General features: G+C 38.5%; 1 protein-coding gene across 9 annotated transcripts in view; it reads right to left on the bottom strand.

The window, feature by feature from the left end:
* RAB23 (RAB23, member RAS oncogene family) overlaps window positions 1–17,323 on the bottom strand; it is a 58,215-nt gene that overhangs the window by 14,884 nt on the left and 26,008 nt on the right. For 5 of the 9 annotated variants that reach the window (XM_017345219.3, XM_051854621.2, XM_051854624.2 and 2 more), the window contains exons 4-6: window positions 12,382–12,538; window positions 10,713–10,795; window positions 9,819–9,911 (exon numbers count right to left, since the gene is read on the bottom strand). In XM_017345219.3, the coding sequence (XP_017200708.1) occupies window positions 9,819–9,911; window positions 10,713–10,795; window positions 12,382–12,538 (333 nt within the window). Of the gene's footprint in view, window positions 1–3,298; window positions 6,753–8,609; window positions 9,371–9,818; window positions 9,912–10,712; window positions 10,796–12,381; window positions 12,539–17,323 lie in introns of those variants that run through there. The other 4 variants (XM_002714520.5, XM_070073917.1, XM_070073918.1 and 1 more) reach the window with 2 other exon arrangements.

Raw genomic sequence — 17,323 nt, 5'->3', positions numbered from 1 at the left:
GCTGGATTGGAAGTGGAGCAGCCGGGACTCAAACTGGTGCCCATATTAGATGCCAGCATCACAGGCAGTGGCTTTACTTGCTACGCCACAATGCCAGCCCCACAGGCAGTAGCTTAATCCACTTCACTGCAGTGCTGATCCCCATTTTCTTTTAATTAAAAAATTATTTTATTCTTCAGAGAGACCTCCAGTCTGCTGGTTCACTCCACAAATGCCTGGGAGTGAGGAAGTCAAACCAGGTTTCCTGCGTGGGTGACAGAGAGCCAGTTCCTTGATGTGCATCAGCAGGGATCTGGAATCGGCAGAGCTGAGGTTTAAATCCAGGCACTCTAGAGACATGCAGCCTTCCCCAGCAGCATCTTAACTGCTGTGCCAGACGTCCTGTCTGGATTCTTAACAGATTTTTCTTTATAAAATTAGAAATACAATTTATTTTTAAATAATGAAACTCCCCAAGAATGACAGTTTGGCCCTCATTTAAACGATCATATTTTCTATAGATTATAGTTAGGTCATAAGGGCATTTAGAGTATGTGTCTTCCCTACTCAAACTCTACTGTTCCTAGCATGTAATGTACAGTTTGCGGCTAGCCTGCTTCCCGGCACTGTTCCCATCCCTTCGCTGCCTCTTCTGAGGCCTGGTCTGCCTTCACGCTGAAGGACAGGCTCCCTGACGTGTGAAGGCCCGCAGGACGTGCAGAGGAACTGACAGCACTGAGTTCACCAGTGGAGAACAGAGTGAAAATCCAGCCCAGTGAAAAGTACAGAATTGACCTTCATGATTTTTTTTTTTTTTTTTTGACAGGCAGAATTAGACAGTGAGAGAGACAGAAACAGAAAGGTCTTCCTTTTTCCATTGGTTCACCCCCAAAGTGGCCGCTACGGCTGGCGCTTTGTGGCCAGTGCGCTGCGCTGATCCGATGGCAGGAGCCAGGAGCCAGGTGCTTCTCCTGGTCTCCCATGGGGTGCAGGGCCCAAGCACCTGGGCCATCCTCCACTGCACTCCCGGGCCACAGCAGAGAGCTGGCCTGGAAGAGGGGCAACCGGGACAGAATCCCACACCCCGACTGGGACTAGAACCCGGTTGTGCCAGTGCTGCAGGTGGAGGATTAGCCTAGTGAGCCGTGGCGCTGGCCTGTGATGTTTTAACTTAGGGTCCCTGACATTAAAAAAAAATAATAATAAAGCTTACAGGAGTGGGCAGGACCCACAGTAGTGAATGAACTACTGACTTCCAGTGTTGTAAACTCCACAGTGGACACCATCCTCAGTGTATCCTATGTGAGCAGCCTAAGACATTAGCCAAGTGAGATGCTTTTGTTTTTAAGAATTTATTCAAAAGGCAGAGTTAGACGGAGAGGCAGAGAGAGATCTTTCATTGGCTGGTTTCACTCCCTTTGCAAATGGCTGCAAGAGCCAGGGCTGGGCCAGGACAAAGCTGAGTCAGCAGCTTCATTCAGGTCTCCCACATGAGTTGCAGGGGCCCAAGCACTTGGGCCGTCTTCCATTGCCTTCCCAGGCACACTGGCAGGGAGTTGGATCAGAAATGGGGCAGCCAGGACTTGAACAAGCACCCGTATAGGATACAGTGGCTCAACCTGCTGCAATACAGTGCTGGTCCCAAAATGAGGTATGATGCATACCTCCTAACAGTATGCTATGGGGGCTGGTGCTGTGGCACAGCGGGTTAATGCCCTGCCCTGAAGCGCTGACATCCTATATGGGTGCCAGTTCAAGACCTGGCTGCTCCACTTCCTATCCAGCTCTCTGTTATGGCCTGGGAAAGCAGTGGAAAATGGCCCAAGTCCTTGGGCCCCTACACCCGCGTGGGAAACCCAAAAGAAGCTCCTGGTTCCTGGCTTCGGATTGGCTCAGCTCTGGCCATTGCAGTCAATTGGAGAATGAACCATCGGATGGAAGACCTCTCTCTCTATTGCCTCTCCTCTCTCTGTGTAATTTTTTCAAATAAATAAATAAATCTAAAAAAACCAGTAGGCTATGGACAGTATATTAAAGACATAACAGTGAGTAGAGGCTTGGTTCTTGTTCCATCTAGCATCTGGTTGCACTAAAGAGGTTATCATCTAATGGAAAATTCTGCCTCAACATTTTAAAATTGGAAAGCATGAAAGAACTCGACACAGAAGCAGCAGAATAATGATTTGGTAAACTAAAAAAGGCCCAATGATTTAAACTAGGAAACATCTGTTTATTCATCCCTTTCAAATTATCAGCTGTCAGAAATGCTAACATAACTGATGTGATGCTATTTTTGAAGGTTGGTTTTTACAGTTACTCAGAAACATTAAAAGAACTGAGATTCTTGGCTAAGACAGGAACATGAGTGAGCCTGGGCTTAACCTCTGTGTGGGGGTGTTAGTGTGTGCCTGTGCGTCTGTGCATACAGAGCAAGCAAAGTGAAAATGGACAAAACCCAAAGCACAGGACAACACTGCAGGCACGAGCTGCCATCCTTGCCTCTTACCAGCAGAGGGCCTCATGTCACACAATGTGCCCCTTAAGCCCTGGCCTCCCCAACAGTAAAATAGAAGGAAAAATGCTCCTACAAATACCATATGGTCTCTGATCTGTGGTAACTAAAATACTTAAAATGTAATCTATAGGAGCGAAACTGACACCTTGAGATGTGATGATTTTGAACAGCCCTGTCAGGTGAATAATGTTTCTTTTTGGTTTTGTTTTTTTCTTTTTTCATCATACTATTTGGTGAACTTAGTGTAGGGTTAATCTTATGAGTATAAAATTAACTGAAAATTGATCTCGGTAAAAAATAAGAATGGAAAAGGAAGGAGGAATAGGAAGAAAGGTGGGAGTACTGGTGGGAGGGAGGTAGGGCAGGGAAGAATCACCATGTTCTCAAATTTGTATATATTAAATACATGTATTCCTTAAAAAAATATTAATGTTGTTTCCCACAAAAAATACTAAGTGCACATGACAGACCTCAGGCAAGATGCTGACCTATAGGAAGCACTTCTTAAATGCATCTGCACCACCATTTTATACCACAGGACAAAGTAGATGTGTTGTGATTTGGAAGCCAATAGCTTCAAGACCAAAAACGAACTGATAAACAAATTGATAAAACAAACGGATACTGATATAAATCTTCCAAAACAAAATTATTTAAGCCACAGTGCCGTGTTACATTCAATAACTGTCAATAAAATAAGTATGCTAAACATTGAAAAAATATCTGAAATTTTAAGCTCTTTTGGTTTTTTTAGGTCACATTAAATATTTTATTAATTCCACACTAGTGACACATCACACAAAATTCTAGCTTTGAAATGTATTTATTTTTTGATTATTGGAATTCATCTTTCATGAAATTTTTAGATTAATTTTAGGGTATAACTGCAATACATACAGGTGGTTTTCCATTCCAATTTACAAAAGCATTATTTATTAGTAACAAAAATATAGAAGGGGTTCAGTTTTCCTTTTACTCCAAAGTTTATTTTTAAAAGATCATTTACGAACAATTCACTATAGATGATTTAGACAGAAAAAAAGGAATACTACCTCATTAAGATTATTACAGCCAAACCATCCAGTTACCCAGGTATGTGGTGAATGGATATTTCAGAGTCCACTGTGGTTTTAGATAGTTTCTGTTAGCAAATAAATTCTCTTGTAAGACGGGTTTACTTGTTTTATAAGGGAAAATCTAAAGAATGACAATAGTACGTGTGATATTCATAGTAGTTAAAATTGAACAAGTCTACCGGTTCAGTGGATGACTGTACAGTACGAGACAAGCGCTCACCCCATCATTTCGTTTTGTTTTCAGAGAAACAGGCACACTATTGATACACTGGGAGCACTTCAGCAGGTCACCAGTAACAATTTAAAAGTTTTGAAAAGGATGCAAACAATGTACAGTATCTTACACTGAAAGAGTCCAACACTTAAGACGGCATTAGTTCTGATAAAGTAAAGTCCTTAAAAGTCACAGGCACAATGGAATATGCATTACTGAGTTCTTCCTAAGCATTGCATTGCCAGCTTCTCAACCATCTAACCTCACTACATGATGAGAAACATTTTTCATCGTCTTTTTGGTAGTGTTAGCTTTATTTTGAAAAAGTACATGTGTGCTATCAACTTTGGGCAGATAAAGAGGAAACTCTCTAACATTGTTTTATATAATTATATTGCCTTATATGGGCTATGCTATATACTATTTAATTCATAGGTATAGGCTGATAAAAGGAAAAGGAAACCTGAGGCACTCTGAAATATGGCAATTATTCCACCACTATGTCTGTATGCTAAAAACTAGCCACGATGTAAAAAAGCAGATTAGAGAGCAATGCATAATAACCTGGAATCTAGGACAAGTTTTTCTTTAGCATCCATGGTTTCATCAGAATCAATAAAATTATTTAAAATAATTAAGCATTTCAGAGGAAAAAAATGCTAATTATGAAAGTTTTAGAACTAATAAACTTGAGAGATTAACATCACCTATAGTGATTTTCTGGCCTACTTAGTGATTTAAAATGACTGTCAGGTATAAAATAATAGTGCAAAGTAAAAATACAAATGTTTAACAAAAGTTCTCTCTTCAATTCTTGTAAAAAAGCATAAAACTCATACATTATGATTACATCTATTAGGGGAACTGCAGTCACCATCAGAGATTACATTTTTATATAGAAAAGTAACACTTTTGCCTATACACATTTAATTAATATGAAACATAATTACAACACATTACAGAATGATTTTTCTGCCAATAAGGTCAGTAAGACTGTTTGCTGCAAAATATATTTTGTGCAAAAAATGAAAAGGAATGTATTTTGAGAAGGTAGGAAAGATGAAGTACTAGCAGGTGTCCACTGCAGGAATGACGCTTCTCCCTCAGCACCTGTCCCACTGCCAGCAATGGGCATGGTGACAACTGGTGGCATAAAAGTAAACACGTTACTCTGAAAGAGCTAATGCCAGATTATTTCAATCTTATGAAAAATGAACACTCACTCTTGACCACTTAATGAGGTCACTCCCCAGGAAATTTTCTTATTTTTAACATTAGGCAGAAGGATGAGGGTGGTGCAGATGGGTAACTTAAAAAAAAATTAAAAGACAAGATGAAACATACACATGGAATACATAAAACATTATATATTTAGTACAAGTAATGATAAATGACTTCATGACATTTTCCAAGAAAAATTATTTTTACATATTTTGAAATCCCATAAAAACCAGATATATTGAAATGGTTATTAATAGATTGGAAACAAAGCCAGTGGTGAATGACAGTTTTCAGCGTTCATGCACTTCTCTTAGTTGGAAAGCTACTACCCCAAGTCAGAAAGCTTATGCTGACACATGATTGCCTAGTACATCCTTTTAAAAATTATTTTGTACCTGATACTGACAGAGCGCTAGAGAAAGTGCTATACAAACCAAAGGTTGTAGAAAGTTTTAAGTGATAAAATACCATACAAAAATGTGTAAACAAAAAGGATGCTATAGAGTTGCAGGGCTCTATAAAATCCCTAACTTGGATTAGGACTACTAGATCACCTTTTGTGCATTTTAGAAAATGGTCAGCATCATCTTAAAAGTTTAAAGTTGTGTTCTTAGCAGCAAAAGATGCTAGAGGCACCACACACTTCACAGGACTGCCTGAACCACTGCGTCCATGTGCTGTACCTTCTTAGGGACGTGGCTAACCTCTGACAGCACGAGCTCACCTGGCTTACAGGGGCAATAGGAGAAAGGGTTTTACGATATGTGTCACCTGGGGGAAGCGCTAGCATTAAAATGTTTCTACTTTTCTTATTTACCCTGTCATAGAGGAAAACTGCTTTTGAAGAATTATGAACAATATAAATTAAGATAGTAAAGCAGTGTAAAAATCAGGTATGGTATTTTTGGCACAAAGCACTTTTTAAATCCAAGCTCATTTTGCAAAATATGTGTCTGGAATTTCTCATTAGAAAATAAAAACTTACATATACACAATGTGTAAATAGTTTTAGAATCTGTTTTCCTAGACTCTGCATATACCTTCAGTCTACTCCAGTAACAGGTATCTGCATGCATACCTCCACTCTCTACATTATACAGATATTGCACAAGCAACATTGCCAACTACACACTCATACAGCCTGCCAAGATTTAGGGTTTACCTTTTAGTATTTTTTTCTAAGTATTCAAATTCAATACTATTTTCCAGAAAAGCTATTATGACCAATTTCAGAAAAAGAATGCTTACTATCTTTCCTTGATCCATAGTATTAAAATCTGTACCAACATATTTAGGCATTTATGTTTTCCAGCATCTAAAATTCAGCAAAACCTGCTTTTGACATTGCTTAAAGAATTGCTTCAAAAACAGGAAATGCTTCGTCTAATGTGAAAAAATTAAAATACATCCACAGGGCATTAATTTTTCCACCAGAGGTCTCACTCTACATTCTGAAAAGCATTGCAGAGCAATAGTGAAGTCTGTCAGTTTTCAGAGAGCCATTAGGTGCAAAGTCTGCTAAAAATCTTGTACCATAACGTTACAGCTGGATGTGTTTCTTACTGAACTGCACAAGATCATTCAACTCGCATCCTATTTAAAATGTTTTAGGGTATGCTACAGCTGCTGAAAGGATTTCTGTTTTTCTTGGTCCTTTGTTTGTTGGGTCTAAGATTGATGACATCGCCACCATTCAGGGTACTTGAGTTCTGACCGGAGTGACTGCCACCAGAAGTATTAAAGACCCCTGTATAAATTGAGGGAAAACAAAGACATTGGTACAGATACACCTCAGAAGTAACTACTGCATCTAGCTTGCTAGTAAAGTCAATGATATTTTCAAAGATTTCATTTTTTTCATTTTTAAAATTATAGTACAATCCATCAAAATCTGTCATTCTAACCATTTGTTAAGAGTACAGTTCACTGGTATTAAACACATCCTTAATGTTTTATCATTACTATCATCCATCACCATAGCTCTTTTCAATAGAAATTATTCCCATTAAACAAGAACTTCCCACTTTACATCCCTCTAGTCCCTGACAACCACCATTCTACTTTCTGTCTCTGTGATTTTTAAAAGAATTACTGTCTGTCAAAAATTTACTAAAGAGGCAGGGAGACAGAAAGAGAGCATCTTTTTGGTTCACTCCCCAAATGTCCACCACAGCCCCAGCCTCAGCTGAGGACCGTGGTTATGGGGCATGGTTTAGGAGCCAGGAACTCAACTCGAGACTCCTATGTAGGTGTCAGGAATCCAATCCCTTGAGCCATCACTGCTGCCTCTTGGGGTCTACACTGGTGGGAAGCTGGAGTCAGGAGCCAGGTATCAACTTCAGGCACTCTGATGTGTGATGTGGGCATCTTATCCACTAGGTTTTTAAACTGCCTGCTCCTGTCTCTCTGAATTCACTATTCTACCTCAAGTAAGTGAAATCATACAGTGTCTTTTTGTGACTGGCTTATCTCACTTAGCTTACCGTCTGCAAGTTTCATCCATGTGTGGCATACTGCAGAATTTTCTTCCTTTTCAAGGATGCATATTTCATTGCATGTTTAGGCTATATTTTGTTTATCCATTCCTACTCCAATGAGTACTTAAGTATTTATAATTTTAAGCTTTCGTTATTTCCTTTATTTATTTATTTTTAGAGATTTATTTATTTGGAAGTCAGAGTACACAGAAAGGGAGAGAGAGAGAATCTTCCGTCCACTGGCTGCAACAAGCAGGATGGGGCTGGGCCAGGTTGAAGCCAGGAGCCTGGAGCTTCTGGGTCTCTCAAATGCGTAGCATGTACCCAAGCACTTGGACCATCTCCTGCTGCCTTTTCCCAGGTCGTCAGCAGGGAGCTGGATGGGAAGTGGAGCAGCTGGGACGTGAATCAGTGCCCATATGGGATTCCAGCATTGCAGGCAGCAGCTTTACCTGCTATTCCACGATGCTGGACCCTATATATTTTTAATAGCTAAATCACATGGCACAAAGTTCAAAGGGTACACAAAAGGTCACAGTGAAGTCTCTTTTTAACCCTAATCCCCTGCTGCCTTGCCAGTTTTCTTTCACTAAGCCAAGTAGGTTTTCCCATATATCCTTCCAGGAATATTTTAGGCATATATAGGCAAAAATGAAAATTATTATTTTTTCCTTGCTTTTCACCTAAATTGTAGCATGCTCTACACACTATTCTGCACCTGCTCACCAACAGCCTATTTTTGAAATTTGGAATTGGTAAATGTTACTTATTAACTTCGTATCATACAATTTCCTCAAGGATAGTCTATTTATAGTTAAAAGCGAGATTTTCATGTTAATATACACTGAAGATATAAAAGCTAGTAATATGGGTTTTTCCTATTTAGACTAAAACAACATCAAAGTGGCCTACAAATAAATGACAAATATATAAAAAATATGAAAAAGAAAACCTTTTAAACTATTAGCTTTTATTCTGAACTGTGCCATTTGCAAACTATAATCTTCAGTTTATGAACTATTTAGCATCCATGATACAGAAAACTCTGTCTGGGTCCAAGACACTATCAGAGATATGAAAATGACAAAGATAAATTTGCAGAAAGTTTACAGTCTAACAAATAAGATATGACAGTACCCAAATAAGTAACACTGTACGAGATTACATGGTAAGTTTCAGAAAACAGATACAAGATCCCATAGGATTGAAGGTCCTTCAAAGGAAGGACCAATTACATCTAACTTATAAGAAAGGAGAAACTCCATGAAGAAGGTAGAACTAGACAGCAGGCAATGCCCTGGACTCACAACTGTTCTTTTAGAGAAAAAGCAGCAGGCCGTGGCTTCAGCAGATACATAGCTGCGTGAGCTTTCTAGATAGTCCTTGAAGAATGAACACTTCTTTGAGAGGGCAGGAAATGGCAGTCATTCTCAAAGGAAGAAACAAAGTAGCAGAAGTGAAGAAGTAAGACAGTACTGAGCATGCTAAGTCAGCAAACAGCAAGCCCTCTGGGAATAGGGATAAGAGGTACATACATTAGTAGGCAGGAGGCCACACAGGAAGGATGGAGGAAAGTGTAGTACGATCAGACTATCAAAGAGCTTTAACTGGCGAACTGGAAGAAGACCTGAGTGGTGCCTGGCAGACCGGACCAGGTAGTCAACTGCAAATGTCCTATCTTATTTCACAAGGCGGTTGAGGTGTCTGATGACAGGGATAAAGAAAGCAAAGTAAGAAAAAAAGCCATTAACAAGAAAACACCTAAGCTTAAACAGGTCTCGAAAATGATGTGTTTCTGTACGTATAGAGAAGGGGAATGGAATCCAGATTTTAAATCCTTAAGAGATGACACTGAACTTTGGAACCAGCAAATTTGGCTGTCATCTTCCTAGAAGGCAATGCAAGAAATGGAGGTTATTGTAAAAAAGAAGACAACTCACTTGTTCTTAAGGGAACTGTGAAGTTTTGCTAACAGTTAACATGTTATAAAAAAAAAAAGCCTAGAAGAGAGATAACAAACAGAAAAGGTAAGAGAGTACAAGTATAGGGTGGGAAGCTCCTTTATAAGGATGTTATAAAGGTCCTTTAGAAGGATGGGCATTTATAAAAAATTTTCGTATCTCTGCTGTCTTTGTCAACTGGATTTAGAAAATGTAAACAACGCTTTTAATTCAATATACCTCTTAACAGACCTGATATTCATAGGTTTAATAATCACTAATCTAATACTTTTTAATCATACTTCTTCAAGAAATAGACGTAATAAGGATAATATAATAACTAATGCAAAATAAATATACCAGGCATACTTGGGTCAAAATTTTCTGGGTACTTACCAATTTTGTTACTACTTGAATGCATTACTTCTGGATCCTCAGTTATTTGTTGTTTGAGTTTTTGAAGATATTTTTCAGCCAAATATTTAAAAACTAGAATAAAAAACAGCCCCACTAGGTCAATATTATTTATGTGCGTAAATCTGTTATTCCACATCACTTACTACAACATTTATACTTGCTATACAAGTTAAATTTAGTTAAATGGAATTGAAAACATATAATCTAGTTAAAAATTCAACTTTTTAAAAATTATTTGAGCAATATCTGATAAGTACAAATACAATACTAATAAACGTATGGTTTTATTAGTAAAACAATACTTGGTGGTCAGGTTTCTTCTGTTTTAAGTATCTGATTAGTAGTTAATAATCAGCAACACTAAATTGTTGGTCGTGAAAAGATACCTACTTTCTTTAGTTGAGGAAACCTACCCTCATTAGTGGTAATTCTGGAATGAGGAAAATAACAATCATCTTTCTCTAATCTTACTTTCTTAAACAGGGAAATATTAAACAAATGAAGGCCATTGTAGCTACCTAATGCAGTATCTACTACTGTGTGGTTCTAAAACAATTCAGTCATTTTAAAAAAGGGATGCTTGAAAAATATGCATGCATACACACTCACATAGCTTAGATATTTAAAGATGAAATAATAAGCATCATAACACCCAAAGGCCACCAGAAGTTTGCTGTGGAGGATAACAGGTATTCAAGGGCATTCATAGATCACTAAAAACTCTAACTCAAAGAACTAGAATGCCTTTAAGTTTTACTTAACATTAGGCAACACAAAGAAAATTTTGTTCTTGTTTTCTAAACCACACAAAAGGAAAAGCATAAGAAAATAAATTTCCTGTTGCAATACAGTTTTTTAAAAAAGGCAATTTACCTTCATTCACATTTAGATCTTCCTTCACTGATGTTCTGTAGAATCTTAACTTTAACCTTTTTGCCAGTGCCTCAGCTTCCTCACTGTGCATCAATTAAAAAAATGCTTATCAATTTTTAAAAATACTTATAAAAGCACTTTCTGATAACTTGTTTTCAAAAGTGACTTTTAAGTTACATTTATTGAATACAGTTTGGCAGGATGGAAAGGTAGATTAGACCTTTCACATTTCTTTTTACAGAAGCCTGAGTTTGATGCCCAGTTAAATTAAGATTAGCAGAAAACTATATTTTTACTTAATGCTTCGCTGAATGTTTGGTCATCACTACTATGGATGATTAACACCAACCATTACACTATAACTAACTGTGAACAGAATTTTTTTATAGTCACTAAATTTAGCTACAAAATGATTAAATATCACCTTTATATAATATTTTAATTCATTTTCCCCTCTTTTTAAGAACATTTGGATTTAATTACACTCTGAAAATCTCATATTGAATTATTTACTTTATTCTTACTGGTCATGAAATAATTTCACTATCAAAAGCCACAGTCATATATTATTGTGTCAACCCACATGGACTCCCAATTGTGGCATCCTGATTTTACCTGTATTAGGGCTGTAGTAGCTATGCTCCAAAATGGTTCCCAATGATCCCCTGCCTCCTGGTTTTCCTGCCCTGTGTAGTCTTCTCCCACACTCTAATCAAGGCTGGTCTATGTGCCCAATAATATACAACACAAGTGATGGTATGTGGCTTCTGAGAACAGGTTGTAACAGATACTGTGGATTCTGCCTTGCCCTCTCTTGGATCACCTGCTCTGGAGGAAATAGCGGCCATATTGTGAGAACACTCCAGCAGCCTAGGTAGAGGCCCACATGGCACAGAACTAGGGCATCATGCCAAGTTAGTGAGCCATCTTGGAAGTAGATCTGCCAGTATCAGTCAAGCCTTTATGCAACTAGCCAACAGCATGAATACAACCTCATGAAAAACCACCCAGCAAAATCATTTCCAAATGTCTCACTAATAGAAACTACGATATAGTAAATGTTGTCTTAAGACACTAAGTTTTGGGCTAACATATTATGTAACAGTGATAACTAATAAAATAATACATTTTTAAAAGGTAAAAACCAAGCAAAGATTCTGAAAACTAGCAAAAACATTAATGCTATGAGTAAATATACACAGACAGAAATTATCCAGGTGTTAACTTTGTTCACAAATTTGAAAATAGCTCTGAATATGTAAAAAATAATATGAATCTGAACTTTGTAGCTACAGTAATCAATACAGGATTGCTACTTACTCAAGTTATTAAAATATCTAGGGATGCTTTTCTTAATATTTTTACTATATCTACATTTGACTTAATATGACAATTGAGATTTGTGTTGCAAAGATCTAAGACTAGAAGTCTAAAAGGGCCTTCAAAACTTATTTCTTTTAATTTTCTCTACTTATGAAGCAGTGTGAATTTTTTTAACCCAAATTAATCACACAGAATAGCTCACAGGAAATTTAATTAAAACTTAAAGTAATTAAAATCTTTAAAATTTAAATAAATCTTTCCTAAATTTTGTAAGCCTAAACAAAGATTAAAATGTTTTAACTTTATAGAATTACCATCTCCCCTCCCCCCAAAGTCACCATCTTACTTCTTTATACAAGAATCATCCAAGAGATCAATCTTGTTTTGTACAAGTACAGTTGGTATATCCCCAACTTCAGCTACCACTTTCTCTCTCCAACTGGAAATTGCTTCAAAAGATTCCCTGTCTGTAGTAGAAAATACAAGCACACAAGCCTGGGCTCCTGCAAGGTCACAAAATACAAATGTTATTTACATTAATGAAACAATTTATGCAGGGTGAAGGCAACTTTTAGCTATTGAAAATGACTTATAAAATAAATTTTGAACCCACGTTGCTTATTTTTCAACATATGAATTCTATTTTGTAATTCAAAGAACCAGTTTTTATTAAGAACAATGGTTCTCAAAGATGTCTGTGTCAAAAGACCTACAAAATCATACATCACAAAACATTAACATTTCAGTTTCATCATAAAAGCTAGGGAGAATGGTAGACTAAGCATGAGTGACAGGCTGTTGGCAAGTTCACAGCTTTAAGAAAAACCAGTCAGAAGAGAATCATGATTTGCTCATTCTATTTACATTTTTTTAAAAAATACTTTATTTATTTGAAAGGCAGAATTACAGAGAAGCAGAGGCAGAGAGAGAGAGAGAGAGAGAGTTCTTCCATATGCTGGTTCACTCCCCAAATGGCTGCAATGGCTGGAGCTGTGCCGATCGATCCGAAGCCAGAAGCCAGGAGCTTCCTCCAGGTCTCCAAAATGGGTGCAGGGGCCCAAGGACTTGGGCCATCTTCTACTGCTTTCTCATGCCATAACAGAGAGCTGGATAGGAAGTGGAGTAGCCAGGACTCAAACCGGCACCCATATGGGATGCCGGCACAGCAGGCGGCGGCTTTACCCGCTATGCCACAGCACCAGCCCCTCTATTTAGTTTTTTTAAAAAATTGTATTACTTTATTTTAGCAGCAGAATAGCAGTGATTCTAACAAATAATGTATGAAGCAGTAACAAGGTTAAAAATGTATGCCTAAAATAAAGATGTAAAAAAGCTGAATTTAGTTTTTACCCTGTTTAACTGAATAATTCCCATCCTATATCAACTGAAAATATTTTTTACCTGTGAACTATTATTACTTCAGACTGAAAATATCCGAGATTAAAAATTAACAATAACCTCCTTGAAGAAGCCATTTTACAAATGATTAGCTATTGATTCAGGTGGCATGGTAACATAACAGGTGTGAAAGTGACAAGAGAAAAATCATTGTGAGGCCAGGATGATTTCCTGGAAGCCAAGACTGTTTTCTGTTACTCCTTTGTTCCAGATCCCTGTGGTGTAATCAACAGTTTCCTACCAAGACACAGACATGCCTGGGCTACTTACAAACTCCAAGGCCAAATACCAGAGGGAACAGTATAGAAAGCAACAGAGCACAGAATTAAAGCAAAACAGCAGTTTGCTGGGAAAACCTTCCCTACTCTAAGACCAGGTTTTAAACCGAATAATAATGATACATAAGAAGAGGGGGACATTTACACCTTCTAGAATCTAAGAAGAGATCCCATTAGTATTTTGATAAATTTATATTTACTTGAATTCTAATATCTATAAATAAGAAAACATTCAATTCAATCATACTTAACTCAAACTTATAAAGCTCTTTTTTAAGCTTCAAATTTATATCAAGTTAATTGTCATTTAAATTTGAGAGTACAATAGGGTATGTCTAGGTGTACATGGTCTCTGACTTTCACAAAAGCAAAACTCAAAAATCTCTTATAGGAAGTAGATAATAAAAAATTTTGGGGTTGGCACTGTGCCATAGTGGGTAAAGCCACCATCTGCAGTGCCGGCATTCCATATGGGCACCCACTGCTCTACGCCCAGTCTGGCTCTCTGCTGTGGCCTGGGAAAGCAGTGGAAGACGGCCCAAGTCCTTGGGCCCCTGTACCTTCATGGGTGACCTGGAAGAAGTTCCTGGCTTCAGATTGGCCCAGCTCGCGGCCATTTGTGGGAGTGAACTGGCTGATGGAAGACTTCTCTCTCTCTTTGCCTATTAAATAAATAAATCTTAAAAAAAAAAAAAATTCTAAGCAGATGGTGCTAGAGATTTGTATGATGAGTAAGAATGATTAAGAGGGTAGGGGTTAGGAGGAGCTAAAATTAAGACAGTGAAGTATTAAATGCAGTCACCATAAAATCAAAAAGAGAATGTGACTGTTAAACTACAAGGGAAGAACTAGACTTATTCAGCGTGAAAGAGGAAAGGAGATAAACACACAAACAGAAGTCCTAAGAAGAGTGATAACAATCTCCAGAAAGAATGGTACACAAATCTCCCAAGTGGAAGGATTCACCTGATGCAAAGCCTTCTGATCAGAAGCTGCAAGCACCTTGTCTAATTTAACACAAGTATATTAATAAAATGAAATGTAAAATTCCATAAATGACCTGGAATACTTTTAGCTTCAAAAAGCTCATAGAGGGGCCAGCGCCGTGGTGCACTAGGTTAATCCTCCACCTGCAGCGCCAGCATCCCATATGGGTGCTGGATTCTAGTCCCGATTACTCCTCTTCCAGTCCGGCTCTCTGCTGTGGCCTGGGAGTGCAGTGGAGGATGGCCCAAGTGCTTGGGCCCTGCACCTGCATGGGAGACCAGGAGAAGCACCTGGCTTTGGATCAGCGCACTGTTGTGGTCACTTGGGGAGTGAACCAACTCAAGGATGACCTTTCTCTCTGTCTCTCCCTCTCACTGTCTGTAACTCTGCCTGTCAAATAAATAAAATCTTAAAAAAAAAAAAAGAAAGAAAGAAAGAAAGAAAAAGCTCATGGAAACCTGGATTAAAATATAATGTACATTTCCTGTTAACTTTTGGAAGTCCCTTTGTATTCACCAGCCATTTGTTACTTCTTCTTTTGAAAAATGTTTATCAAGATTATTTACTCATTTTGTTTCTTTTTATAAGGATTTTGAGTTCCTTATGTATTCTCTATATAATCCTCTGTCAGAAGAACAGTTTGCAGATACTTTCTCCCCATTCTTTAGGTTATTGCTTCACTTTGTTCATTGTTTCCTTTGCCATATAGAAGCTTCTTAGTTTCATGTAATACCATTTGTTACTATTGCTATTGTTGCCTGTGTCTTGGAGGTTTAATCCAAAAAATCATTATCTATCACCAAAGTTTTATAATGTTTTCACAGTTTCAGATCTTACAGTTTAGGTCTATTATATATTTTGAGTTGATTTTTGTATAGGGTGAGACACAGGAGTTAAGTAGTGTTTCTTTTAAAGATTTATTTATTTATTTGAAAGGCAGCCCATCGAACAAGAGAGGAGGGAAAGGGGAAGTAGGAAGAGGGGGAAGAAGGGAGGGGGAAATATAAGGAGGAGAGGCAGGGAGAGTGAGAGGAAGAGACATCTTCCATCTGCTGGTTCACTCCCCAGATGGTAGCAAATAGCCAGGTCTGGGCCAGGCTGGAGCCACAAGGCAGGGAATCCATCCTGTGTCCCACATGGATGACAGGGGCCCAAGTACTTGGGCTATCCTCAGTTGGCTTCCCAGGCAAGCACACTATCAGGAAGCTGGATAGGAAGCAGAGCAGGTTGGTATACAGCCAGCACTTCTGACACCGGATGCCAATGTCTGGTACATACAGCAGCTTAACTGACTGTACTGCAATGCTGGCCCCAGGGGTCAAGTTTTGACTTCATATAGATAATACAGTTTCCCCAGTACCATTTATTAAAGAGGCTGTCCTTTCTCCAAAGAATATTTTCTGGTGCCTTTCTGGAGAGTCAGTTAGCTATAACTGTGGGTATTTATTTCTAGGATCTCTATTCTGTTCTACTGATCCATGTGTTCATTTTAATGGCAGTTCCGTATTTTGATCATTATGGCTCTGCAGTATGTCTTGAAATCAGGTATTGTAATGCCTCCAGCTTTGTTGTTCTGGTTCAAGATTGCTCTGATGAACCATGTTAAGCCTCCGATATTCACAGTGCTGGTTGAGTCCATTATTATGGCTTGATAATAATTTGTCATTCAAAGATCCATGTGTTAAAAGGCTTGGTCTCTAGGCCGGCAACTGTGGCTCAACAGGCTAATCCTCCGCCTTGCGGCAAGGGCACACCGAGTTCTAGTCCCGGTCGGGGTAATGGATTCTGTCCCAGTTGCCCCTCTTCCAGTCCAGCTCTCTGCTGTGTCCCGGGAAGGCAGTGGAGGACGGCCCAAGTGCTTGGGCCCTGCACCTGCATAGGAGACCAGAAAGGAGCTCCTAGCTCCTGGCTTTGGATTGGCGCAGTGCGCCGGCCGCGGTGGCCATTGGAGGGTGAACCAATGGCAAAGGAAGACCTTTCTCTCTGTCTCTCTCTCTCACTGTCCACTCTGCCTGTCAAAAATTAAAAAAAAATAAAAATAAAAAAAAACTATAAAAAAAAGGCTTGGCCTCTAAAGTCTTGTATGAATGGTTAATGGATTAAGGGTAGAAACCTAATCCACTTACAGTATGAGCAGTACTTGGGAAGTGATTAGATTGGAATAGGTTGCTGGGGTGGGGCGCTAACTCTCATGATCATTATAGCTTTAAAAGGAGAAACAACATAGGCATGGAAAAGCATGTTCCCTGTCTCTGCTTCCTGATTTGCCAAGGATAATTTCCTCTGCCATCTCTGGCCTCATCAGATGGGCAAACCAATGGGACCCATGTGCTCTCAGACTATGAGTATAAGCCAAACAAAACCTCCTTCCTTTATAAATATTTGTTATAACAAAATGCTAACACTGACAGTATAAAAATTTCAACAATATTAAATCTTTGAATCCATGAACATGGGAGGCCTTTCCTTTATTGTATGTCTTCCTCAATTTATCTTTTCAATTTTTTTTTAAAGATTTATTTATTTATTTGAGAGGCACTGTTACAGAGAGAGGAAGAGACAGAGAAGTCTTCCATTTGCTGGTTCATTCCCCAAATGGCCCCAACAGCTCAATCTAGGCCAATC

The sequence above is a fragment of the Oryctolagus cuniculus genome, chromosome 5 (assembly GCF_964237555.1).
Source record: "Oryctolagus cuniculus chromosome 5, mOryCun1.1, whole genome shotgun sequence".
Lineage (NCBI taxonomy): Eukaryota > Metazoa > Chordata > Mammalia > Lagomorpha > Leporidae > Oryctolagus > Oryctolagus cuniculus.
The sequence above is the reverse complement of the archived record's forward strand: the minus strand, read 5'-3'. Positions and strand labels throughout refer to the sequence as shown.